Consider the following 24,733-nt stretch of genomic DNA (forward strand, 5'->3'; position numbering starts at 1 on the left):
ATTTCACCCGTTACTCACGCCTGCACCGAACGTCCATGATCGTTTATCAATGAATGCGCGCCGATCATCACACTTATGCGCGTGCTCAACACCACCCCACGCTCTCTCCACACCCACAGGAACCACACGTCGGTATTTTATACTAGTATTTATTTCTGACGTGACTGTAATTACCCACTACCTGTCTCGGAGCCAGAATCACCCAGCGAGCAGCGTTTCCCCTATTTGTTTTAAATCCCTCGGTAAGTCCCTACGCTGCCTCTCCTCTCTCTCACGTACTCACGGTTCTGCCCGGACGCGCGGGGGAGTCGGGGATGAGCGAGGCCGCATGAAGTTCCTACTGGGGACGGGTCCTGGCTACGCTGCGACGCGTCACTCGGACGCTCGAGTGGCCGGAAAGTTCACTGCCCCGATCGCTGACTGGATGAGAATCCCTATGGTGCTCTTCTACATGGCTTTTATCCCGTCCTACATCAAAGAGCTCCCCAGCTATGCTGGGGGGCCTTCTCAGCCAATCCGGACACTTCTCTGCGTGCTTCATAGTCTACTGTCTCTTTTCCCGCTTGCTCCCCACCCCCACTACCGCGCGCCTACTACCGCGCCCCCGCTACTCGCTGGAAGCTCGGCTCCCTTCCCCTGTGCGGGGTGTATCCTCACGGCGGTTGCTTAGTGGGCTCGTCGTGGCCGTACATTTTTGAGTTAATTCAAGGCGCGGCAGTGCCATTCGACCTGGCGGACGGTCCGCCAATTCCTCAGTGCTGGGAAACCGTGAGACCTCCCCACGAGGGGGGGGCTCTCGGGTGAAAACCCAGTTGCCGAGGGACCCTCCCACGAGGTCCTACGTGGGGGTACGTGTGTGCGTTCGTGTCAGGGGTTGCGAGGGGGGAGCAGCGCCGGCAGAACTGCTTCGTTGCTGTGGCATCACACAGCTCTCCTTTTCAATGACGTGTCCATATACTGTGTTCTTGTATACAACCATTGCTGCTGCTCACTTTGAAGCATCAGTGTCTGAACATCGCAGGGAGTCACCACAGAAAACACAGAGGAAAGAGTAAAGCAAACTTCACATCTTCTGGTTTAATGTTTTCAAGAAATAACACTTATTTAGAATGTGCATTGATTACAATGTCTTTTACTCGCTCTGCTTGTGTAGTTGGCCAGGCTAATGTGTAGTCACGGGCAATGTTAATTTAACACGTTGACTTTCGCGACCAATATTATTCATAATAAAGGTTTTTTTGGGGTTAGATCGTGTAAATATAAATGTATGGTTAAGCCATCACCACCCAACACAGCTGATTAGTAAGGTTTGGGTTTACTCTCCAACCCACCGGTTTGCTGAGGTAGTAACTAATTGGAACATTATGGGTTCCAATTCGTGACTACTAATTGTGTCTCTGTGTTGTCTTTCTCTGCTTGTGTGTCTGTCTGTGTGTCCCCGTGTCTGTGTTTTGTCTCTCTCTCAAATTTAGCAATCTTTGGAAGAACGTAATGAACCAGGTAGGGTGTTGACTGTTGTGTTAGCCGTCTCTCTGTGTTGAATTGCATTATATTTCTAATTTCACTAGGTTTGCTTTCTACCTGATGACGATTTCTTATGCTGCAATTGAAACGTCGTATTCTATTATTTAATTATTTTCTTCCTACGTGACTTCACCGAAAGAACCAAAGAGTAATTCCTGCAGTCATGAAAGCTTCAAATAAAGTTTATATGGGGGATATTTGTGCTTGTCTTGCTGTGTGCGCGCATACCACTCAGTAGACGCATAATTATGGGATTAGAGCTATGGACGAGTGCGTGCATGAGCCTGACTGCCAGTGCGCGACCATTCCTTTGCCTTCATGACACGAGCGCTGTCCACGCTACTGACGCGCGGGGCCGTGTTGCTTGCCTGTGCCGCCTGCTGGCGAGCACGGCTCGTCAATCTGTCTTCGCCTGCTTCATCACGCCTTTGCACGAGGCACACGTCGGGGATTCCCTCTCGCTTGTATCTCAGCTGCTCGTATAATGGGAAACAAGAGTGTCTGCAATAGCACGCGAACACGTAATGTATGACCGCATAACGCACTAGCGGGGGTGCAGGTGTGTGTGTAGCGCGCCTTCTTCCCCACCCCGGAGCAGACATATAACTTCTAGATATGAACCTTTCGTGACTGCAAGGATTCATAACTCTTTGGTGTTATTCGGTAAAGTCACGTAGATAAACTAAAACAAAATAAAAGAAACAATTAAATCACGACGTTTCGGAGGCAACACAAGCTTCCTTCTTCAGGTGGAATAGTCAACGCAGAATATCTGTGTCAGGAGCACAGTCGATCGTCTCTGAACTGTGCTCCTGACACAGATATTCTTCGTTGACTATTCCACCTGAAGAAGGAAGCTTGTGTTGCCTCCGAAACGTCGTGATTTAATTGTTTCTTTTATTTTGTTTTATTTTATCTACGTGACTTTACCGAATAAAACCAAAGAGTATGAGACCTCTAACTCTTACAGTTAGGGTGTTGTATTATAAAACGTGACACGAGTGTAATTCAACCACGCCTTTCTCAGAAATGATAACTGCTTATGCGAGATAGTGACACAATAACGCACACAACTCGTTCCAGCAAATTGATTTGTCGTGTGTAAACAATTTCCCCGGCGCAAATAACTTAATTGGTTTAAGAAAACGTACATTCGGTTCATATTCTTTGGGTCTTTCGGTAAAGCCACGCAGATAGAAAAAAAAGCAAATATATAACAATTTTTTTTATTTTTTCCTGCCTCAGCAGCTCTCCCGCTATATTTTTTCACCTGATGACGATTGCTTGTGTTGCGATCGAAACGTCGTGATATTGTTATTATTTTTTTCTATCTACGTGGCTTTATCGAAAGACCCAAAGAATATGAATCACTGCAGTCACGAAAACTTTAAGTCAAGATTTGTATATTCGGTTGTTTTATAGTCACTAATGCGACGTCGTAAAATTGTATTATAAACACTGTGGTAAAGATTATAACACGTTTTTTCTTTGCACTAGAATAAAAAAGAGCACATGCAAACACGTGCGGTACAGTATTCAAAAGTGGATAAGAAGATACAATTCAGGTGACATTTCATTTCAGACTATTTACTACCTGACCGTGAGAGCAATTCGGCTAAGGAGTATGCGGCAGTGGAAATCAATAAAAGTAGCGATCCAAATCTGTGAACAATGTGACCGATTTCCCCACAAGCACGTCCACGCATACCATTGTGAGTCGCTTATTCGTGTTTTCAACGGGAATAATCCACATTTCCACGCAGCCTACGCGTTTCGTGAGCAGTGCACGGCAACACACCTCCCCATCACTACCCCTGGTGCACACCACCCAGCACTTTCAAGGCAGGCGACCGGGGGGTGGCTGGCGGGCAACTCTTATTCGTTCTCAGAGACACGCACAGAGAGCGAGGGAGTGGGTAGGGGGGGAGAGACGCACACAGACGAAACAGATACACACACCAGGAACGGGGAGAGAGAGAGGGGGGCAGGTCCCCGAGCGTAGCCTTCAAAGGGCGGCGGGCAGAGCGCCAGACGCGGCGCGGCAGCATCGCGGGGGGTCATAGAGCGCGGAGCAAAGAGCGGCAGGTCCCGGGCACTCGGGACATCGGCACCGGCAAAGCCACCTTCTCCTCCACCTCCTTCTCCTCCTCGCCATGCGCGCTCACGTCGCGCTCTGCCTCGCTGCTCTCTTCATGCACGGGGACGCTCACGTCGGGATTGGTATGGACAACACGCACACCGGTATTATAACACGGCACGGGTATACTCACGCAACATTGGTACGCACAATTCCCACCATCGGCACATACACGCTCGCTGGATGTACACGCGCGCGCATACAGAAGCCACACACAAAAGATCCCCCGGTATGGATTATAACAGACTGTTGGGGGCAAGTACTGTTAGCGAACACCTAAAAGGCCGGTACGGCACACACGGTACACGCACGCACAGACTGGCACACACACACACCGTTACACAGACTAGTACACACTCTCAATGGTACACACAAGTACATAGAGACAGGTACAAACACACAAGTTCACATACACACACTGCTACATACACTCACAACGTTACACACATATAGACAGGCACGTCCGACGGAATATAAACTCACATCAGTACACACAAACACCGGTATCGCACGCACATACATGCACCCCCAGCGATAGACACACAGACAACGACCAACACGCACACTAGTACACACACACACTGGTACGTACACGACGACGCCCCTAAAATGTATGAACTGTCTTAAAACTCCAAGACAATTTTCCTGTCCTCCCATAACTCTGCTCTGAAGTAGGTATGTATATCTTCCCTTACCCAGCAGTGTTAATGACACACGTAGTGTTTATTTTTGTTGTTGTTGAGGGCAATCCGTAATGTCAGCTGGCGGATATTACACGCACGTAGATTCAACACCAAATATCCCCCGCCCTTCGTATAATTGTACACACTTGTTTGGGCAAATGTTGTCTTCGAGCACCTATTAAGACCCAAAAGAACACTGATAAGAATGTGGCTTGACACACGTTTGTGTGTATGTATGTTGGACTTCTTTCACACTGTCCGTAGCCAATCATGTGATACATTTTTTACGCGTTTTTTTGTATTTACAAACTTTAAGATAGTTATTTTTAATGGAGCGGACATAAGTCCTGGTGTGACCGTTGTATTCCTACCGACCTATCTAAATTTTGTCCCCGTTGATGAAAATTTTTGAAAAATTATTGAACTACCAAATTAGCAGTTTCCTGTCCACCAACAATCTACTACATCTAAAACAATCTGGGTTCTGGAAAAAATTACAGCACCACATCTGCTGCATTAGACTCTCTGAATCACACTTACAGTAGCCTTGATAATAAGCAGTACTGTGCCTGTCTTTTTCTTGGCCTGTCCAAAGCTTTTACAGTAGACCACAACACCGTGCTTAGTAAACTAAGTTGCCTCGGTTTTTCCGAAAACGCAGTAAAATGGTTAAAAATTACCTCTTTTCTCGCACCCAAACTGTATTCACAGATGGTTGGAGGTCAGTGTTAAGATAACAAAAGGGGTTCCACAGGGTTCCATCCTCGGCCCCCTCTTGTTCTCTCTTTATGTCAATGACTTGGGCACTGACCTGGATCATTCCAGGGTAAATCTTTTTGCAGATGACACGATACTGATTACTGCTGGCCACTCTCCAGATGACGTGATTGCTAAGCTCCAGGGTGATTTCAACAAACTACAACATCAGCTAGTTGCTCTTAAACTAGTCCTGAATACCTCCAAAACCAAGGTGCTTTGCTGCTCACCAGGACTAAAGCAGGAAGTTATTTTTCCCCAATTACATTCTTTAAATAATTATCAAATAGAGCAAGTCAAGATCTATAAGTATCTTGGGGTCATCCTGGATTCAAAACTGAATTTTGAAGATCACATTGATTATATTGGTAAAAAGACAAACATAAAAATTGGTTTTCTGTATAGACATAAGCACTGTTTCCCCCCAATGTTCCGCTTGGAATTGATAAAAGCTACCATACTGTCTCTACTTGATTACTGACATCGTGTATAAATCCGCCCCAAGTACTGTACTGAAGAAGCTTGATTCCATCTATCACTCGGCCTTAAGATTTACATTGAACTGCCCATATAGGACTCACCACTGTGATCTCTACATTGGGTCAAACTTAACATCTCTTAATGTTCGACGGCTTGTGCACCAGATCTTATTTATTCACGATGTACTTACAAAAAAATCCGCAGACTACATGCTGGATCTCAGGTCTTCGCTCATTTACCAGCTTCACATTCCCTATTGCCGTACAAAAACTGGAGGCAGGGCCTTTGCTATTGATGCCCCCAGGGTCTGGAATGCTATTGCCAATAAACTGCATCTTGAAGCACTACCTATGAGATATATATAGGTATATATATAGGTTATATCTATATATAAAGCTTTAAATCAAAATTTTACCTATGAGATCTTCACTCAAAACTGCTCTAGAGGAATTGTACACCTCTAGCTGCCACTGCTATTTAGTGGCCTAAAATAAAATAAAAATGTTCGCTCTGGATGACCGCTGCAAAGTATTTGTATTTTGATTTAGTGTGCTGATCTTAAAGGTGCATTGAAAAATTTAATACTCCGACTGATGCTCCTGTTATTGTGGAGTGACTCATGTAGCCAGCTATGGCTCTAGGGTTTGGTGTTACATGTTGTTTATGTCGTTTATTGTGAAAATGCAGTCAGTTCCTATGATCACTGTTACATTGCTTTTATGGCTTTATTTTGGTGATGTCGAAAACGTTTTTTGGTTTGGCCATGTTTGTTTTTTGTAGTACGGAGTTAGACTGATGGCCTTAATCTAAGTTGTCTTGTGGTTGTTGTTGTTTGACTTGCATCCCACTGGGATTTTTGCACACAGCGTTGGTGTATGGTGCTTTTTCAGGAATATTTTGCTGTTTTTTTCCTGGATTTTCTGTTTGCACAGTCACAGTCACTTAAAATGTTTTCTTGTTCATGTTTTTGTTTTTTTGTTTGTTGCGGTTGCACCCGATTCAAGAGCCGAATGGCTCACAGGGCTATACCTAATAAATGAAACTGAAAAAAACTGAAACTGATGTGACTATGTGTGTGTTTTTTCTCAGAACTTGTTAACTTTATGGCGCGAGGCTCTCAAATGAGTTTGGTCCCATGCCACGATCGTGAGCGCCGCAGTAAGGACTATGTCTTGATTAGTCTCGAATTGAAACCGCGGTGCCGTAGAGTGGAGGGGGCATTCACGGTGAAATCGAATGCACAAATGCTGTATCTATATATTTATTAAAGGGAAATGTGTGAATATGTATGTCTGTTCAAAATGTTTAGCGTACTTCCCGACATGCAACAAACTTGAAATTTGCCATGTGGATACTTTCCAGACTGTACACCATGCAAAATTTTTAAAAATAGAGTTTTGTATATATTTTTTTTGGGGGGGGGGGTCGCAATAATGCATACAATTTGCACGGCAAGTGAGCTGTGACGTCAAATCTGTCATGTGACCTGTATGCGGAAGCGTAACTGTGCCTGCTGATGTTTTAGTTTTTAGTTTCATTTATTTGGTAGAGCCCTGTGAGCCATTCGGCTCTTGAATCGGGTACAACCGCAACAAACAAGAGCATGAACAAGAAACATCTTAAAGTGACTACGCACAAACAGAAAAATCCAGAAAAAAGCAGCAAAATCTTCCAGAAAAAGCACCGTATATCAATGCTGTGTGCAAAAATCCCAGTGGGATGCAAGTCAAACAATAACAATCATAAGACAATTTAGATTAAAGTTACCAGTCTAACTCTGTACTACAACAAACAAATATGTCACGCACCCCCCCCACAACCCTCCGCGGGTACAGTGCCATACAAATGTGTTGCAGGTCTAAGGCGTTCTTCGCGCAACATTGCTTTATTATTTCAGTCGTTTACTGCTGTACGCACCCTGAAAGTTGTGTGTCTGCTGCAAGCACGTGTATGTGTACCTATGGAAGCGCGCGTGTGTGTGCGGGGGGAGCAATAGTGTAGTGGTTAGCGCACTGTGCTACGAACCCGGCGTCCCGAGTTCGATTCCCACTCAACAGGTCCTGGGCCTCCCCTAGGTCGACTCAGCCTCAAACGAGTAACTCGTGTGGTGTGTGACCATCGCCACTGGGGGGACAAAGGCGGCCGGGCGTGGTGAATCCAAGTCCCGGGCGAAGCCGGGTAGGATTAATGATAGTCTATATAAAAGGGAAATTTGTGAATGTGTGTCTGTTTAACACGTAGGCTTTCGCGACAAATTAGCCTGTGTTTTGCAAAAGCAAAACATTACAGTAAGATTTGGTACAGTACACAAAATTCAAAACTAGTATCTTGCACTAAAGACGCATTACCTAAATTATCAACAGAAGGTGTATATCGGATTAATTGTTTATGTGGCAGCTGCTATATTGGACAGACGGGACGTAACAGCGTAAGACTAAAACAACATCAGAGAAATATTAAATTATCTCAAACACAACTGTCGGCAGTGGCAGAACATGCTTGTCAACAAGGACACTCAATTGATTTTGATAACGTTGAAGTGTTGTGTAAAACTAATTGTTACTGGCAAAGACTAATTAGATAATCCATTGAAATTGAGAGGAATAAAAATAACTTTAATCGCTCTGACAGCTACAGGCTTAGTGCGGCCTGGAAGCGTATTATTAAATAATACACATTACAATTCCTTATAGGGGAAACACATACTAATTAACGGATTACTAACATAGCATATAATCACTAACACACATTACAACTAATTACTAATCTACAACTCATTACTAATCATAACCATTGACTGATTACTAATCGATTATATAATTACAATACCCCCCCTCCGCCTCTAATCACTGCACCTGAAATGAGTTAAATGATGACGTCACCCTGCTGCTCTATTTAAAACCGGGAGCAAGCGAGGGCTTTACCATTCTGGCGAATTGCCCGATGATGCTGGATGTAATGACCAGCGAAACGTCGTACTCAATCTGTAAATGTTGTGGATTCACTCTTCAACACACCGGTGGGCTAAAGTAGTGAATTATTTGTCTTTTGTCAACGTGACACTTTTTTTTTGCTGATTGGCCGTGTCGGGTGGTGGAGGGTTACGACACATTTATAAATAACGCGATCTAACCCAAAAACCTTTATTATGAATGTGTGTCTGTTCGTAATGTTTAGCATACTTCCCGACATGCAACAAACTTGAAATTTGGCATGTGGGTAGCTTCCAGACTGTACACAATGCAAAAGTATAAAAATAGACTTTTGTATTTGGGGGGGGGGGCGCAATAATGGATATATTTTGCACGGAAAGTGAGTGGTGACGTCACATCTGTGATGTCACCCGCATGCGGCAGCGTCACGCAGTGTGCCTGCTGACGTCACCCCCCCCAACGCTCCGTGTAGGCCGTGTATCCCGCACAATTGCGCGGCTGGGGGGAGGGGGGAAATAATGGATATAATATACTAGGACTAAACTATTAATTTCCGTGCGAAGAACGGGTACACCTGCTAGTACTATATAGATTGTTACACTAGTTGTAATAAAAATGTAAAGGCGCGGCTCCGTAATTGCTTGCGTCCCCGCTGGCGGAAGGGCTTTTGCGCAAGAGCGAATGGTACAGTATAGGTATTTGGCCTACTCTTCTATGTTGAGCAGACGTGTTGGAGGAGATCGCAATTACCCACACATTATTCCCCACCCACCACCTTGCGACATTACTGATCGACTGCAGTGTACCCAATTATATCGCCGAATTGACAGAGGCGGGGTGGGATTTTAGAAACTTAGTTTTAATACCGCACACTGTAGAATGTGAAAAATCAATGCAACGCTACATATCCCCATTCGTGTCATTGGTTATATGTCCATTCATTAAATAAACTTGTGTGTTTATAAGAACCGTGCATCGTTTATGCAGAGCTTGACACCCATTTAGGTGCGCGTTTGTAATAGCTTTTGCAACAGTTTAGCAATAGCCGATAGCAGTGCGTACATATCTTGACATCTTCAAAACGGCCTGGCAATGTTAGTGTTGTCCCAGATTGACTCCATTTAGTTTTGGAATGATACTTTATGGTAATATAGAGCACATTGCATTTCAAAAGAGCATTTCCTTTCGGGAATACCATTATTAGGTTACAATACGTTAAGTTGTATATCATCATCCATACTGTTGAGTTTTGTTCAGCTTTCGTGTGCTCTACACGCAGTATAAATCATCAAGATACCTTCATAAACAATATACAGTCTTCTCACTGCTTAAGCAAGCTTTAAGATATATTCAGCCTCTTTCTTTCCTGTATGTCCTTTCTCACGTTCAAGATATGCATGATGATGACAGGAAACATTTGTCTACAATATGGTATATGAACTAAGATTCTTGTATGTTCAAAAGTTAATTTTGCTGTTAACCATGCGCAGTGCCTGCGCTATGTGCCCATAGGATGTAAACTTTCTGCTTTGATCATGCTGCATAATCACGCAGAGAAATGTGTGTGATACAGACTGCTCACACTGCAAAATGCGTCTCTCGTGGAATAATCTTGAGATTGCTTGTGTGCACTTTTATCTTCAGTGTTATTCCATGCAGTCTGCCATCCCATACAGTCATACAATGAGCTGCTGAGCTTCAAAACACCATATGCTCGATGCTAGGTGATGCATGAAAGTCGTAGTTCAATTCAGGGTTACGATGATGGTATATGCTTAAGCTGAGTGCTGGCTCAAACTAAAACTCATACCATGGTAAAACTATTCCTACCATTAACTGCAAACTTTGCAAATGACTTTAAAGGCTGCTATAAAGTAATTACATGACTCATTACACGCTGGTTTGATCCTTGGCACATGTTACTGTGCTCAGGAAGCCCTCGGTTGCGTTTATACATGTTTGAATGCCTAAAGGAGATGCAGCCTCACCAACCAATGTCTTGTTACACCAACCAATGCTCTTGAATGTGTTGTCAATGCCTTACCATAATCTACCAAGAGTATATTTGTGGTGGGTTCACTGAGAGACACACTAACTCAGGAGGCACACTAACTATTCATATGACAGCATTCCCCATACTTGTGCAGACGTCTCTGAAATATGTTGCTATATATCCGCACCTCGATTTGCACGGTTGGTTACATACTGTGCGAAAGAAATGTAACAAAATACACATTTGCATTTCTGTAAATATGTTTATGATGCTGTTTTCCACTACTCGCTTTTGCAAAAATAACACGAGTACCACCTGACTAGTGAATTAAAACATGTACATATGGCCCTCAAGATGAATGGCTACTCTGACCGTACCATCCGCCAAGCTGTTTCTCCCTCCACACAGAAACAACCACTTGACACTCCGATCAAAATCATCACGTTACCATACATATCAGGCGTTGCTAAAAAGATTTCAAAAATTCTAAACAAACACAAGATCCAGGTCCGGTTCAACACAGTGCACAAAATCCACGATCTAATCCCGTCAGTAAAGGATGTGATTCCTGACCTACAGTACCCCGGTGTTTACAAATTGAGTTGTACCTGCGGGGACTGTTATATCGGGGAGACGAAACGACATATCTCTGACCGAATCCGCGAGCACAAATCAGATTTGAAACACGGCAGAACGAATTCTTCTGCCGTAGCTGATCATTGTTACAACGCTGTGGGTGATCATGATATTGTCTTCTCCGACACCAAGGTGCTCTGCAAACCTACAGGCTATTATCAGAGATTTGTCCACGAGGCCATCCAGATTTACAAACATAGACACAACTTCAACCGAGAGGATGGTTTCAAATTGAGTAATCACTGGAAAGGGGGGGAGACGAAAAATTAATGTCTTCCCCCTCCTCTTTTCAGAACATAGATGGACTCGTCCTAAATAAACTGCCAAATCGCTGCCCGTGGCGCTAACGGTTTTTTAAAATAAATAAATGCGCCGTTTACAAATAAATAAATGCAAACCGCCACTTTCAAATGTTTTTTGCAATTGGTTTTTCACACCTGATGATGACCGTTTGTGTTATGGTCGAAACGTCGTGAGAATTTTTATTGTTTTATATATATTTTATTATTTTATTGTTTCCCTTCAACGTGACTTTACTGAAAGAGCTAAGAATATGAATTACTGCAGTCACGAAAGCTTTAAATCACTGGAAAGATGTTTTAAATCAAGTCAAACGTTAGCTGCCTTTCAATGTTTTGTACAGCCATTCCTCAGTGGTTGTATATCATAGTGCCCTTTGATCACGTTCACAGAGAGCTCGCATCGGGGAGCCCTTTAATGTGAGTTCACATCGAGGGGCCCTTTGGTGGGGGCTCACATCGAGGGGCCCCTTAATGTGAGCCCTTTGATGTGAGCTCACATCGAGGGGCCCTTTGATGTGAGCCCACATCGGGGGGCCCTTTGATGTGAGCTTTGAGAAGTGGGTGTTACCCGCAGCACTCTATCAAAAGGCTGCTTAGCCCAGCCCACCCACCCACGCCCCCTTACTGACTCCTCCCCCCTCCCTTAACCTGTATATAATCCAAGGTCGTCTCTGAACTGTGCTCCTAACACAGATATTCTGCGCTGACTTTTCCACCTGAAGACGGAAGCTTGTGTTGCCTCCGAAACGTCGTGATTTAATTGTTTTATTTTGTTTCATTTTATCTACGTGACTTTACCGAATAAAACAAAAGATATATGAATCCTTGCAGTCACGGAAGCTTCAAATCTAGACATTAATTCAGTTTAACACAGAGGCTTTCGCGACCAATATCATCCTTAATACCGTTTTTTGGGGTTAGATCACGTAAATATATAAATGTGTCGTTAAACCCGCCACCACCCGACACAGCCAATTAGTGAGGTTTGTCACATAAACAGAACATGCGAATTTGTTACTAGTCCAGCACACCGGTGTGTTGGAGAGTCAAGCCACAACATTTACAATCTGAATATGACGTTTTGCCAGTAATTACAACTAGCTTCATCAGGCGACAGCCAGATTGTGTGGAGAAGTCCACCTGTTTCGTTCCTTAAATAGAGGCGTAGATGTGATGACAACACTTGTGCGCTCTTCTTGCGCGAAGTGGAGGGGGGGGGGGAGGAATTAATGAATTTGTAACGACTCCAGGAGACACTGCCTTTTAATGGTTCTTTATTGAAGACACGTTCACTTGTCAGCGAAGACCCCAATTCCAGCAGCAGCCCCGAGTCTCTCCTCTCGAACCCCTTTTATCCCCAGCTTGGCCATCCCTTGATCCTTGGCCACCCTACTCTCGAACCCTCTCGCTGGCTCTTGATCCTTAATCTGCACCTGTCCACTTCTGTCATTTGGCCTCAGCCCCTATTCTCGAGCCTTCTCGTTGACCCCAGATTGTTCCCCTGTCTGTCCCTTAACCTGTCATTACCCCCTGTGGTCCCTAGTCTATTCCCATGCGAATCCCCTGTCATTACCCCCGTGCCTACGATGTCAATTATCCTGTCATTACCCCTTGTGGCCCCTAGTCTCATACTTTGTGACCACTAGTCCTCTGTACTGTCTTTACATCACCCCCCCACTCCCCTCTTACAAAGTAGCCATCCCGGTTAATAACAATTTTAACAATGTTCATGAGGGCAGAAAGACAGATTCTGCAGAATATATATCTAAAAAAAAACACAATCCGACGTCCGATGACCTCAACCATGACGGCCCATTATGACGAGTGAGTGGTGCGAACCATTCCACCCGAATGACAACAATAATCAACAATATTTGCCATCATGACCGACCGCAACATCAAAAAAATATATAATCAATTTAACTGCCCCAGTCACCAACAACATACAAAACCCTGGTTGCCTGAGGACATTTTTTATTTTTATTTCTGAGGTTGCAGAGCTGCTACCGCAGCCGTAAGCACATTGACCGGGTTCTTGACGCTAGTCCATCGACCATGGTGGAATCTTGTGGCCCTCTGGGCATCAAGGGTTCGCAGTCTGTGGGCAGCACAACGCATTTTCCCCGACACAAAATTACTTTGGCCGACCACTCCGGCACGTCGGACACACCAGACCCCGGCCGTACAGGACATGGGCAAACGTTGTCTGGGCGGGGATGTACGTATGGCTTGAGGCGTGACGGGTGAATGAACCAATGGTGATGCCCTGCCTTTATTCGCACGCACTGCGGCCGTTTCACCTCTATCACCTCCACCGAACCACGCCATGGCCGGTGTAACTTGGGGGATATATGCAGCGGCACCTGCGGGCAATGTAACCATGCCCTGTCCCCGACTGCCCATGGAAGCACGTGCTCACGCCGCTCGTTGTTCCTTTCATTAACAACTTGCAACCTGGCAATATTTTCTCTTGCTGCCGTGTGCACTTCTGACACACGACCAAGAGTAACCTGTAGTAGTATTGTATGGGTATGGATGATTTATTTATTCCTGAGGCCGTACCCAGTTGAGCCTCTATGGGTGGTTCATTGTCCTGCCCGTACATTCGAATAAAGAGGAGAATCCTGTAGAGGCATGTGGGGCCATTCTGTATGCCGCCAGGACCCCTGAGACATGCAAGTCCCAGTTCGTCTGTGCCTCATTAACCGCTTGACAGAGCATAGATGTTATAGTCCTGTTCAAGCGTTCTACCATTCCATCCATATGAGCATAGTATGGCGATGTTCTAATTTTGTTTGTACCCAGTGCGTCACACACTTCACGCAGCAGTTTAGACGAGAAATTTCGACCCTGGTCAGTGAGAAGCTGCTCTGGGGCAGCCTTGTCCAACACTTAGCCGTGTAGGAATGCATCTGCAATGGATACAGCTGTTTGGTCCGGCAATGGCCAAGCCATTGGCCGCCGAGTAAAATACTCCACCCCTACCAGAAGAAACCTGTTCCCCTTTTGTGAACATGGAAAGGGCCCCAGGATGTCTAGCGCAACAAATTAATTGATTCGGGACACTGTGATGGACTGCAACGAGGGCTGAGACCATTTCAACGGGGGCTTTCGGTGCGCGCACTCCGTGAAACCTGCAACCAGGTGGTGAACATCGGTCGACATTCTTCGACCAGTAAAAGTCCCGTTGCAAGGTCAACAGTGTTTTCCGATGCCCGAGGTATAAGTGCTTCGTTTCATTCATCACTTGCGTCAGCTATCCCGCAGGGAAGTGAGGACCACTAGGCAACGATGGTTTGAAACCTCATGCCATCGCATTAACAGTTCTTCATGGAGAACAACCCGTGAGACTCCCGTAGAGACAGGAGTATCGCGATTTGTTTCTGTGTGACGCCGCAAAGCCAACAACAAACCGTCATGCACCTACAGCTGCCCCCATTCTGCATGCGTGAGCCCAAAAGTGCTGTCTCTATGTGTAACCACCTGGCTGGTTCTGCATCACTCAGTGAAGCTACGACCCCCAGTGACCCAGCTCCAGGTGGTTTACACCGCCCAGCGCCCGATGCACACGCACACAGTTCTTCATGAGGCAACCGAGACAATGCATCTGTGTTACAGTGTCTTACGCCCTTCCGATAGACTATCTATAAGGAGTATTCCTGTAGTATTTCTAGCCAAGCGTGAGAGCTGGCCGGAAGGCTGGTCTACTCATAGGGAGTACTGCAGGGCCACATGGTCCGTGCGGACCATGAAGTCCCTGCTATGTAGGTAAGGCCTGTACTGTTGAATGAAGCAGACCATTGCCAGAAGTTCCCAGCGGGTAACACAATACCGCTGTTCTGCTGGTGACAGGATGCGACTACCATATGCAATGACCCTTTCAACCCTGTCCTTCACCTGAGACAGGACAGCCCCTATACCTAGGTCACTGGCATCCATGTCTAAGATGAAGTGCAGGGAGAAATTAGGATAAGCCAAGGGAGACGCATTGGCCTCGACCCAATTGGTGCTCGACCAGATGACGCCAAAAGGCATACAGCTCAAAGACATGATATAGATGCTCACCCCGAGCCCTCATTACTCTGATAATGCTTGTCTTTGTGCTGTATGCCTTTTGGCATCCTCTGGTCTAACACCGTTTTGAGACTAGGCTGTCTCTGGTGTGGACAAATCAGTTTCAAAGACAATGCATATATTATCAGAGTACGTTTTTTTGTTTGCATTCTAACCACAAGTATTGTGGTTAATGCAGACATGATTCCTTGTAAAAGGTTTCAGTTTGGTGTTTTAACATCGTAACACCCTTCTACGTAAAGTCACGTAGAAGGGAAATAAGAAAATAATAAAAATAAAACATAATAAAATAAAATTCTCACGACGTTTCAGCCACAACACAAGTAGCCTTCCTCAGGTGAAGAAACAGAACTGTCGGGAAGACAGCGCTCCAATGAACACTGCTAAGCTTGGCAGTGTCTTTTAAGCTGGGTGGGAGGAGCAGAGCGCCTTGACAAAGGAGTTTACATATCAACAGAAGAATTTAGCATTGAAGTAGCTGTGTTAATGTAAGAGATTAGCAGGATGTTAAAGTCAGAAATTACCATGTAACTGGGAGATTAGCATGATGTTAGTGTGAGGGATTAGCATGTAACTGGTCACGGAAGTAGCTATGTTAAAGTCAGAGTTTACATATCAACAGAGGCATTTAGTATATTGACGCTAAAGAACTCAAACTACCCACCTATCATAAAATAAACCGATGTGAAAGAACCAAATATAAACTACATCAATATAATCAATGTACTCAATATATTCTTCAATAAGTTGAGCTATTAACATAAAGTAACTGGGTATACACTACACTATATAATGAATATCATATAGTAAACTGATACAAAAACTAAAAAATAAACTACATCAATGTTATCAATAAACTCAACATAGTCACGCCACAACACAAGTGGCCGAAACGTCGTGAGAATTTTATTGTTATTTTATTAATTTATTATTTTATTCTCATTCTACATGACTTTACCGAAAGAACCAAAGAAGATGAATCCTTGCAGTCACAAAAGCTTTAAATCGAAAATTAAACTCAACATACTCTCCAAACAGCTGAGCTACTAACAATAAGTCATTATACATTACAATTCTATGTTGAAAAAAGTGGCGGTTTCTTTTTAACGTTAGCACCACGGAAAGCGACGAGCTTTGTTCAGACGGACGAATCCATCTATGCTCGGAATGAAGGAGGGAGAGAGAGAGAAACAGCCACGATGCGCTGCTCTGTCCTGTATTGTGTTACAACTATGCTATAAACTAGACTACTATACATTACAATATTATACCTTCCAATCTAAGCTACATTGTATAATATCGTATACACAGCCCAATGTAAGCTCGAACATTATGCATTATATTGATATGCCTCCAACTAAACTTGTTTTCTACATTACACGACTATACACCGTAATATACACTGCCATACACAAACCCCACCATTGAATTATACAATGCGTTACTATACACTACCCTATACTTTAGACTATAAATATATTAGACTTGTAATATTACACTATGTATTATTATACCAACCCTACTGTATACCACACTGCTGTATATTCACTATACAATTACGATACTATGTATTGCCTTATGAATTATGTTAAACATTACACTGTTATACTATTTATGATTACACAATATGCTATTAACCATACCATTGACCGTCGTGTGAAAGGTAGTTTAGTTGTAGGCATATCACTATAATGCATAATGTTAGAAGTGGAGAAGGATGGCAAGCTACCATTCCTGGATGTTCTGTTTGAGAGCAGGCCCAATGGCTCTCTGGGACATTCTGTTTATAGGAAGGCCACCCACACACATTCCTACCTGAAGCCTGATTCCCACCACCATCCGGCACAAAAAAATTCCCTCATCAAAACATCTCTGACCAACACCACCTGGCCAGTGAATAGGAACATGTATATCTGGCCCTCAAGATGAAGGGATACTCGGACCGTGCTATCCGCCAAGCTGTTTCTCCCAACGTGGGGAAACAACCCACTGAGACACCGATCAAATCATTACATTGCCATACATAGCAGGCGTTACCAAAAATATTTCACAAAAGTTTCCAAACTGTCAGAAAGTTCTTGATTTCAGCTGTCTTGCTGACTACAGACTTGAAAATATTTAAAGCCATGTTTTCATCTTGACAATAACGGCTGTAGCAAATTTGCCTTTACATTTTGCTTCATTACTTGTAATGGAAGCAGTCACACGTTTTCCCATTAACTTGCATAAAATTAAACGTTTGCCAACATGTTACTGGGATCCTTAGCCTTTGCATTGGCCTAAAAGTATCACATGAAATTGTGATCTCATGCTCATGTTGAATAATGTTTTTTTTATTTTACCAGGTAAGGTGCACTGAGCTATATAGCTCTTTTTCAGAAGCAACCTGACCACAAATGATAGCTCAAGGAAGAGGCTTATCATGTAGAAATGTATAGCAGCCAAATACTCTAAACCAGTGGTTCTTAACCTGGGTTCGATCGAACCCCAGGGGTTCGGTGAGTCGATCTCAGGGGTTCGGCAGAGCCCCCGCCACGGAGGTCCGGACACACTTGAATTATTGTGTAAATTTGTGATGACACACACGGCCCGCTTGGCCATCACTGGCTGCAGATGATCATGCTACACTGCTTGGCCAATCAGCGCTGCGGGGAATTTAGTGCGTACTCAGTAGTCAACGTGTGACTGTTGTTGTCGTACGTCATGTGATTTCTTTAATATTTTATCCATACTAACTATGTTGGGCAAAAGAAGAAAGTGGTCGGACGAATATGTACAACATGGATTCTCATGTATCACGGAACGTGATGGGAGTGAGCGTCCTATCTGCATGATTTGCAACGCCAAGTTGAGCAACTCTAGTCTTGCACCGGCAAAACTAAAGGAACACTTCTTGAAGCTGCATGGAGACGGGGAATACAAGAACACAACACTTGCTGAATTCAGGGTGAAGAGAGCCAGATTCGATGAAAGGGCCACTCTGCCTGCTCTTGGATTTGTACCTGTTAACAAACCGATCCTGACAGCATCGTACGAAGTTGCTTACCTGATCGCAAAGCAGGGCAAGCCACACACCATTGGTGAAACACTTGTGAAACCAGCTGCATTAAAGATGGCGAATCTGATACTCGGAACAGCGGCCGAAGGTAAATTATCCCAAATTCCCCTTTCAAATGACACCGTCAGTGACAGAATAGAAGACATGAGTAAAGACATCTTGGCTCAAGTAGTCGCGGATCTGATTTCAAGCCCGGCAAAATTCAGCCTTCAACTCGACGAAACCAGAGACGTTTCTGATCTAAGCCAGCTTGCTGTTTTTGTACGCTATGTGAAAGACGACATGATAAAAGAAGAGTTTTTATTTTGTAAGCCTCTTACAACAACAACGAAGGCAGCCGATGTGAAGAAGCTTGTGGATTACTTCTTCAGAGACAACAATCTTTCATGGGATATGGTTTCTGCAGTTTGTACGGACGGAGCTCCAGTCATGCTGGGAAGAAAGTCTGGTTTTGGTGCGCTAGTAAAGGCCGATGCACCACATATCATTGTGACGCATTGTATTCTGCACAGGCATGCGTTGGCAACAAAAACCTTACCTCCAAAAATGGCAGAAGTATTAAAAACTGTGGTGGAATGTGTGAACTATGTGCGAAAAAGTGCTCTGAGGCACCGCATCTTCAGTGAGCTGTGTAAAGAAATGGGCTCTGAATTTGAGGTACTTCTGCTCCATTCTAATATTCGGTGGTTATCCCGGGGACAGGTGCTGAATCGTGTTTTTGCCATGCGTGTGGAATTAGCCCTGTTTTTGCAAGAGCACCAACACTGCCATGCAGATTGCTTCAAAAATCCTGAGTTCATTCTCATTTTAGCGTACATGGCTGATATATTCGCAGCTCTCAATCATCTCAATCAGCAGATGCAGGGTGGTGGAGTCAATATCATGGAAGCGGAAGAACACCTGAAGGCTTTTCAAAAAAAGCTACCGTTATGGAAACGACGAACAGAGAACAATAACTTCGCAAACTTCCCGCTTCTGGACGACTGTGCAAGTAAGATCGAAGATGTGTCTGGAATCGGAGATATTTCTGTATCCACGGAACTGAAGCAAACAATTGCCACGCACTTAGATGAGCTTGCAAAGTCTCTCGACGGATATTTCCCTACAAGAGAGTAATATCCAGCATGGGTGAGACAGCCGTTCACGTTTGCTGTTGAAACAGCAGATGTCAATGATGAATTCCTCGACGAAATCATTGAAATTCAGCAGAGCCAGGTTCAACAGCAACTCGTCAGAACAACAACGCTCTCAACGTTTTGGTGTCGACAAATGAACAAGTATCCAGTTATTGCTAAGAAAGCCCTGGATTTTTGTATACCATTTGTTACAACATATCTTTGTGAGCAATCCTTTTCGAGGATGCTGGACATAAAAACGAAGAAAAGGAACAGACTTTGCTGTGAAAATGACATGAGAGTGGCACTTACCAAGGTGAAGCCACGCATATCTGAACTCATCTCTCAAAGGCAACAGCAGAAGTCACATTGATTTCCAGGTATGTAATTTGTTGTGAGTTTATGCATTGTGTTGGTTTTATTCTTTGAACAAGGTAATGTTCATGCACGGCTCATTTTGTGTACCAGTAAAAAACATATCTATGTCTTGAATTTGAAAAAAATCACATTTTATTTTTCACTAAAGAGGGGTTCGGTGAATGCGCATATGAAACTGGTGGGGTTCGGTACCTCCAACAAGGTTAAGAACCACTGCTCTAAACGCATGTTTCTAAATGTGGAGGGAAACACCGGTGAACCCGGAGAAAAGGCACGCGAACACGGGGTGAGAGAACATGCACACACCAAATATACAGGCGTCAGTGTCGGGATTGAACCCACGGACTCTTGTATACCAGGTGAGGTAATTAACATCTCGCCACGGCGGCGCCCCAATCCTGAGACTGGGCTGGTTTCGCCCGTATCTTGGTGTGCTACCGCAAACTGCATGGACGCTGTTTTGCACAGCTGCAGCAACAGCCCACAATGAGGCCCTGTCTCATCAGCCTTTGGATGAGAATTAGGGGCAGGTGTACGCTCAGTAGGTTCAGTGGTTCTGATCACAACACACTCATCGTGCTTGGCCATGAAACGGAGCAGCAGCTACTTAATTTGCCAAATGAAACTCACCATTGTTATGTCATTATTGGTATTTATGAAGAAAAAAACATTGTGCAATGTTTTATTTTCTGTGTAATTTGATACCGATACTGGAGTTTGTAAAAATACTACTTTAAGCATAGTATAGCATTTACATTTTGAAGTATCACTCATTCTGTGAACACCATATTTAGAAAAAAATGATCTGTGCGAAATCTTTCATTTGCCACATATCCGATAGAGCTGTAAGTGTTCAATTTTAGATGCAGTTGAATTGTGTGGAAATGTTTCATTTGTTGTAGAAATTGCCAGTTGCTAATTCACAAGATTTGTACATACAATGTAACATTACGATTGCATAACCCAACTGTTGCCATTGAGTAGTTTATTTTATATAACCTTGCATTATGGTAATGTGTACCGATATAACTAACTTATAAAGAGATGAGGGATGAGTATCATGACGAAGTGATAAATCAGAATGGCCTGAAAATGGTTAACACCAGCATCCCCATCTGGAGTGAAATGAGTGACACTGCACGGGGGAAGCATGGCTGGCCCGGCCATCTGCTGCATTGAAGAGGATCCCGCCAAGATTGGCCCAGCAATAGCGTGTGACAGCCACGAGTCTCGTTGCCTGCTCATGTTACACACATGGTGTGAGAGAGTCCATATGTGTCTGACTCTTCAGAGAGTCTGTGTGAGTCCCAGCCTCTGACTCTTGAAAGAGTCTGTGTGAGTCTGAGACCCTGACTCTTTAGAGAGTATGTCAGTCCCAGCCCCTGACCTCTTTAAGCCCTTCCAGCTCAGTCCCATAGGCAGTTGAATAGAGAAGAAGGAAGGAGCTATGATTTCCAAAATCTTAAACAAACACAATATCCAGGTCCGATGCAGTACAGTACACAAGATCCGTGATCTAATCTCATCCGTAAAGGATGTCATTCCTGACATACAATACCCTGGAGTCTACAAACTCAGTTGCATTTGTGGTGATTGTTAAATTTGGGAAACGAAACGACATGTATCGGACCGCATTCGCGAGCACAAGGCTGAGTTTAAACATGGCAGAGCTGGCTCTTCCGCATTTGCTGATCACTGCTATAACGCTGTGGGCTCTCATGATATTCTAGATTTAAAGCTTTCGTGAGTGCAAGGATCCATACTCTTTGGTTCTATTGGGTAAAGTCACGTAGGTAAAAAATAAAATAACAAAAATCACAATGTTTCGGCCACAACACAAACGGCCTTCATCAGGTGAAGGGACGAGACTGTCTGGAGGACAGCGCTGGAGTGAAAAAAGCCACGCTCAGATCACGACCTTTAAGCTGTGTGAGAAGAAACAAAGCGCCCTGACAAAGGAATTAGCATATAATTTAGCATTGAAATGGCTGAGTGATTAGCTTGTGACTGGTCACAGAAATGGCTATGTTAAAATTAAAGCATACACATCCGCAAAGGCACCCCTTGACAAAGGAATTAGCATAGAATTTAGCATTGAAATAGCTAAGTTAAAGCATACACATCCGCAGAGGCACCCCTTGACAAAGGAATTAGCATAGAATTTAGCATTTAAATAGCTGAGTGATTAGCTTGTAACTGGTCACAGAAATAGCTATGTTAAAGTCAGACATATACATTCACCGAGGCACCTAGTACAAATCAAACAGGAGAATTTAGCGAAACACAACCACGCTCAGACCGCGGACCTTTAAGCTGTGTGCGAGCAAACAAGGTGTCCTGACAAAGAAATTAGCATAAAAATTAGCATTTGATTGGCCGATTTTAGAAAAGAGGTGGTGTACGTGCCGGTGGACTTGCCGTTTGGCGCGACCAAGGTACTCTGCGAACCGTCAGGCTACTATTAAAGGTTTGTTAATGAAGCCATCCAGATATACAAACACAGATATAACTTCAACCGAGAGGATGTAGTCAAATTGAGCAATCATTGGAAGGATGTTATTAACCAGGTAAAATATTAAATTGCGTATATACCTTGCTTCCATACCCGCATTCCCAGTTTCTATAGCACGCTACTCCCCCCCCCTCCCAGGCCAGCTCATTACCCAGTCCCGGAATCGTGCATCTTCACATGGTAATACCCCCCCCCCCCGACTCCACACTTCCCACCCCCTGCATCTCTCCTCCCTGGCTCCTCCCCGCTCCTCTAACCTTAATAAACGCTTGTCACAAACAGCTCTTTGCCCATTACAGTAATTTTGTATCTTGCTGTGGTTGTCCCACCTGATGACGGAAGCTTGTGTTGCTTCCGAAACGTGATTTATTTTTATTCCTTATTTTTTTCACCTACTTGACTTTACCGAAATAACCAAAGAGTATGAATCCTTGCAGTCACGAAAACTTCAAATCTAGAAGGAGCTATGGTTAGATGTGTAAAATGTTGACATACTTTTAATATAACGATTGAGATATGTATTCTTGGTTCTTTCGGTAAAGTCACGTAGAAGGGAAACAATATGAATTTCTGCTGTCACGAAAGCTTTAAATCAAGATTGAGATATGGTTTCCATAAAACTGTGCTCATGCTTTTCCACTTTGATGTGATGTGCTACATTGCAACTAAATATAGTCATGTATATGTTTCATTTAATTTTCCACGTATGAATGTAACTGTAGAATATTTTAGATGATTGTGCAATGTAAATACCATAATAAGTGATGAGCTGTCCATTTCTGGATGAAGGCCTCCCAAAAGCCATCACAATTCATCATGGTCTTTCAATGCAACGATTCATCTAGCTTCTACAAATGAGCTGGTCACATTGCTCCATCTCCATGGTTGACGTAATTTCGATCGTGTTCCATCCTTTGGATGGTACTTCGTTTTTAGTCTTTACCCACCGGCCATCACACCATCTCGCAATGTATCCTTCCCATGTCCACTTTCCTCTTCGTGTCTCTCAGTGTACTGTAAGTCCATGCACGCATCGTTTTATGCGGCGGGGAGCGCGGAGCCCGCCAAGCTTGAAGCGGGGACGTCCTCTTCATTCGACGTCCAGTTGCTCCACTGTCGGCTGCCCTTCATTAAATAATTTGTTGCCTCCAGCGGAGATTGGGTGGCGTTTAAGAGAAGATTCCTCACGAATGCCGACATGGCGGAGTGGTCGGAGGCGGACGCGCTGAAGGCGCTCCCCGCCGCCCTCGATGATGATGCTTTAGCGGCGTTCCTCGCCATCCCGCAGTCCAAGAGGTGGACCCTCACGCAAGCGTTTGACCAGATGGCCGCCACTTTTGAGTCTCCACTGAACACCCACCAGAATCTTGCGGTGAGGCGGAGGGGGGATGCTGAGTCAGCCCTCGCGTACAGGAGTACGCTTTGGTGCTGGCAAAGGCCGCGTATCCGCTCATGGGTCACGATGGCCATGACGCACTCGTGCTTGAGAAGATGTTTCTAGCTTACCAAGGATCTTTGTACTGTTCTTCCCGCCAACGGCGGGGACGTGTCTTTGCTCAAGATCGCCAGGTGTATACAGGCGGAGCAGACCCTGCAGCGTGACAGGGTGTGGGTAGCGTGCTCTGCGTCTTCCACGGAGCCTGAGGGTCACACGGTCAGAGAGGCCGTGTCCGCGTGTTCGCTGCATCAGCGGGGTGATGGTAATCGGTGGTGTTCCGTTCCAGCGATGGACGGGTCACCTGCTACAACTGCAGCCTGCCGGGGCATGTCCAGTCGGGCTGCCGGGTTCCTCGACGGCGGCCCTCGGGACGTCCGCCTTCCTACGACCCCGGGGTTCCCTTCATTCATCGGGGGGTCCGGTGTGCGTCAGGGTCGTGCGCATGTTCGGGGGGAGTCGGGTCGTGTTTGCGACGCGTGGCCACTCCGACCTGATCAGTGGTCGGAGCTGGCAGGTCGTGTGGTTGCGGCAACCGCGGGGTCGTCGGCCGTTTGTTGAAGGAGTTGTGGTGCGCATGCTTGTGGATACTGGTGCATCCTCGACAATTATATCTGAGTTGATTTATAACATTTTGCCACGCCGGTGTCGCGTTTTAGAACCGGTTGATGCTCCATATTTCGCCGCTAATGGGAGTTTGTTGGGAATAATTGGCCG

The 24,733-nt window shown here is 44.7% G+C and overlaps 1 protein-coding gene across 4 annotated transcripts in view; it reads left to right on the plus strand.

The window, feature by feature from the left end:
• Nucleotides 1–2,448: 2,448 nt before the first annotated feature.
• LOC116947701 (contactin-associated protein-like 2) overlaps nucleotides 2,449–24,733 on the plus strand; it is a 153,975-nt gene continuing 131,690 nt past the window's right edge. For 3 of the 4 annotated variants that reach the window (XR_004403718.2, XR_004403717.2, XR_012945316.1), the window contains exon 1: nucleotides 2,449–3,744. Coding sequence is in view for 1 of the 4 variants with exons in the window: in XM_032963715.2 (XP_032819606.2) it covers nucleotides 3,678–3,744 (67 nt within the window). In the remaining 3 variants the exon portion in view is untranslated. The remainder of the gene's footprint in view (nucleotides 3,745–24,733) is intronic. The other variant, XM_032963715.2, reaches the window with a different exon arrangement.

Source organism: Petromyzon marinus, chromosome 2, assembly GCF_048934315.1.
Source record: "Petromyzon marinus isolate PM22_M1 ecotype Great Lakes invasive population chromosome 2, UKy_Petmar_22M1.pri1.0, whole genome shotgun sequence".
NCBI lineage: Eukaryota > Metazoa > Chordata > Hyperoartia > Petromyzontiformes > Petromyzontidae > Petromyzon > Petromyzon marinus.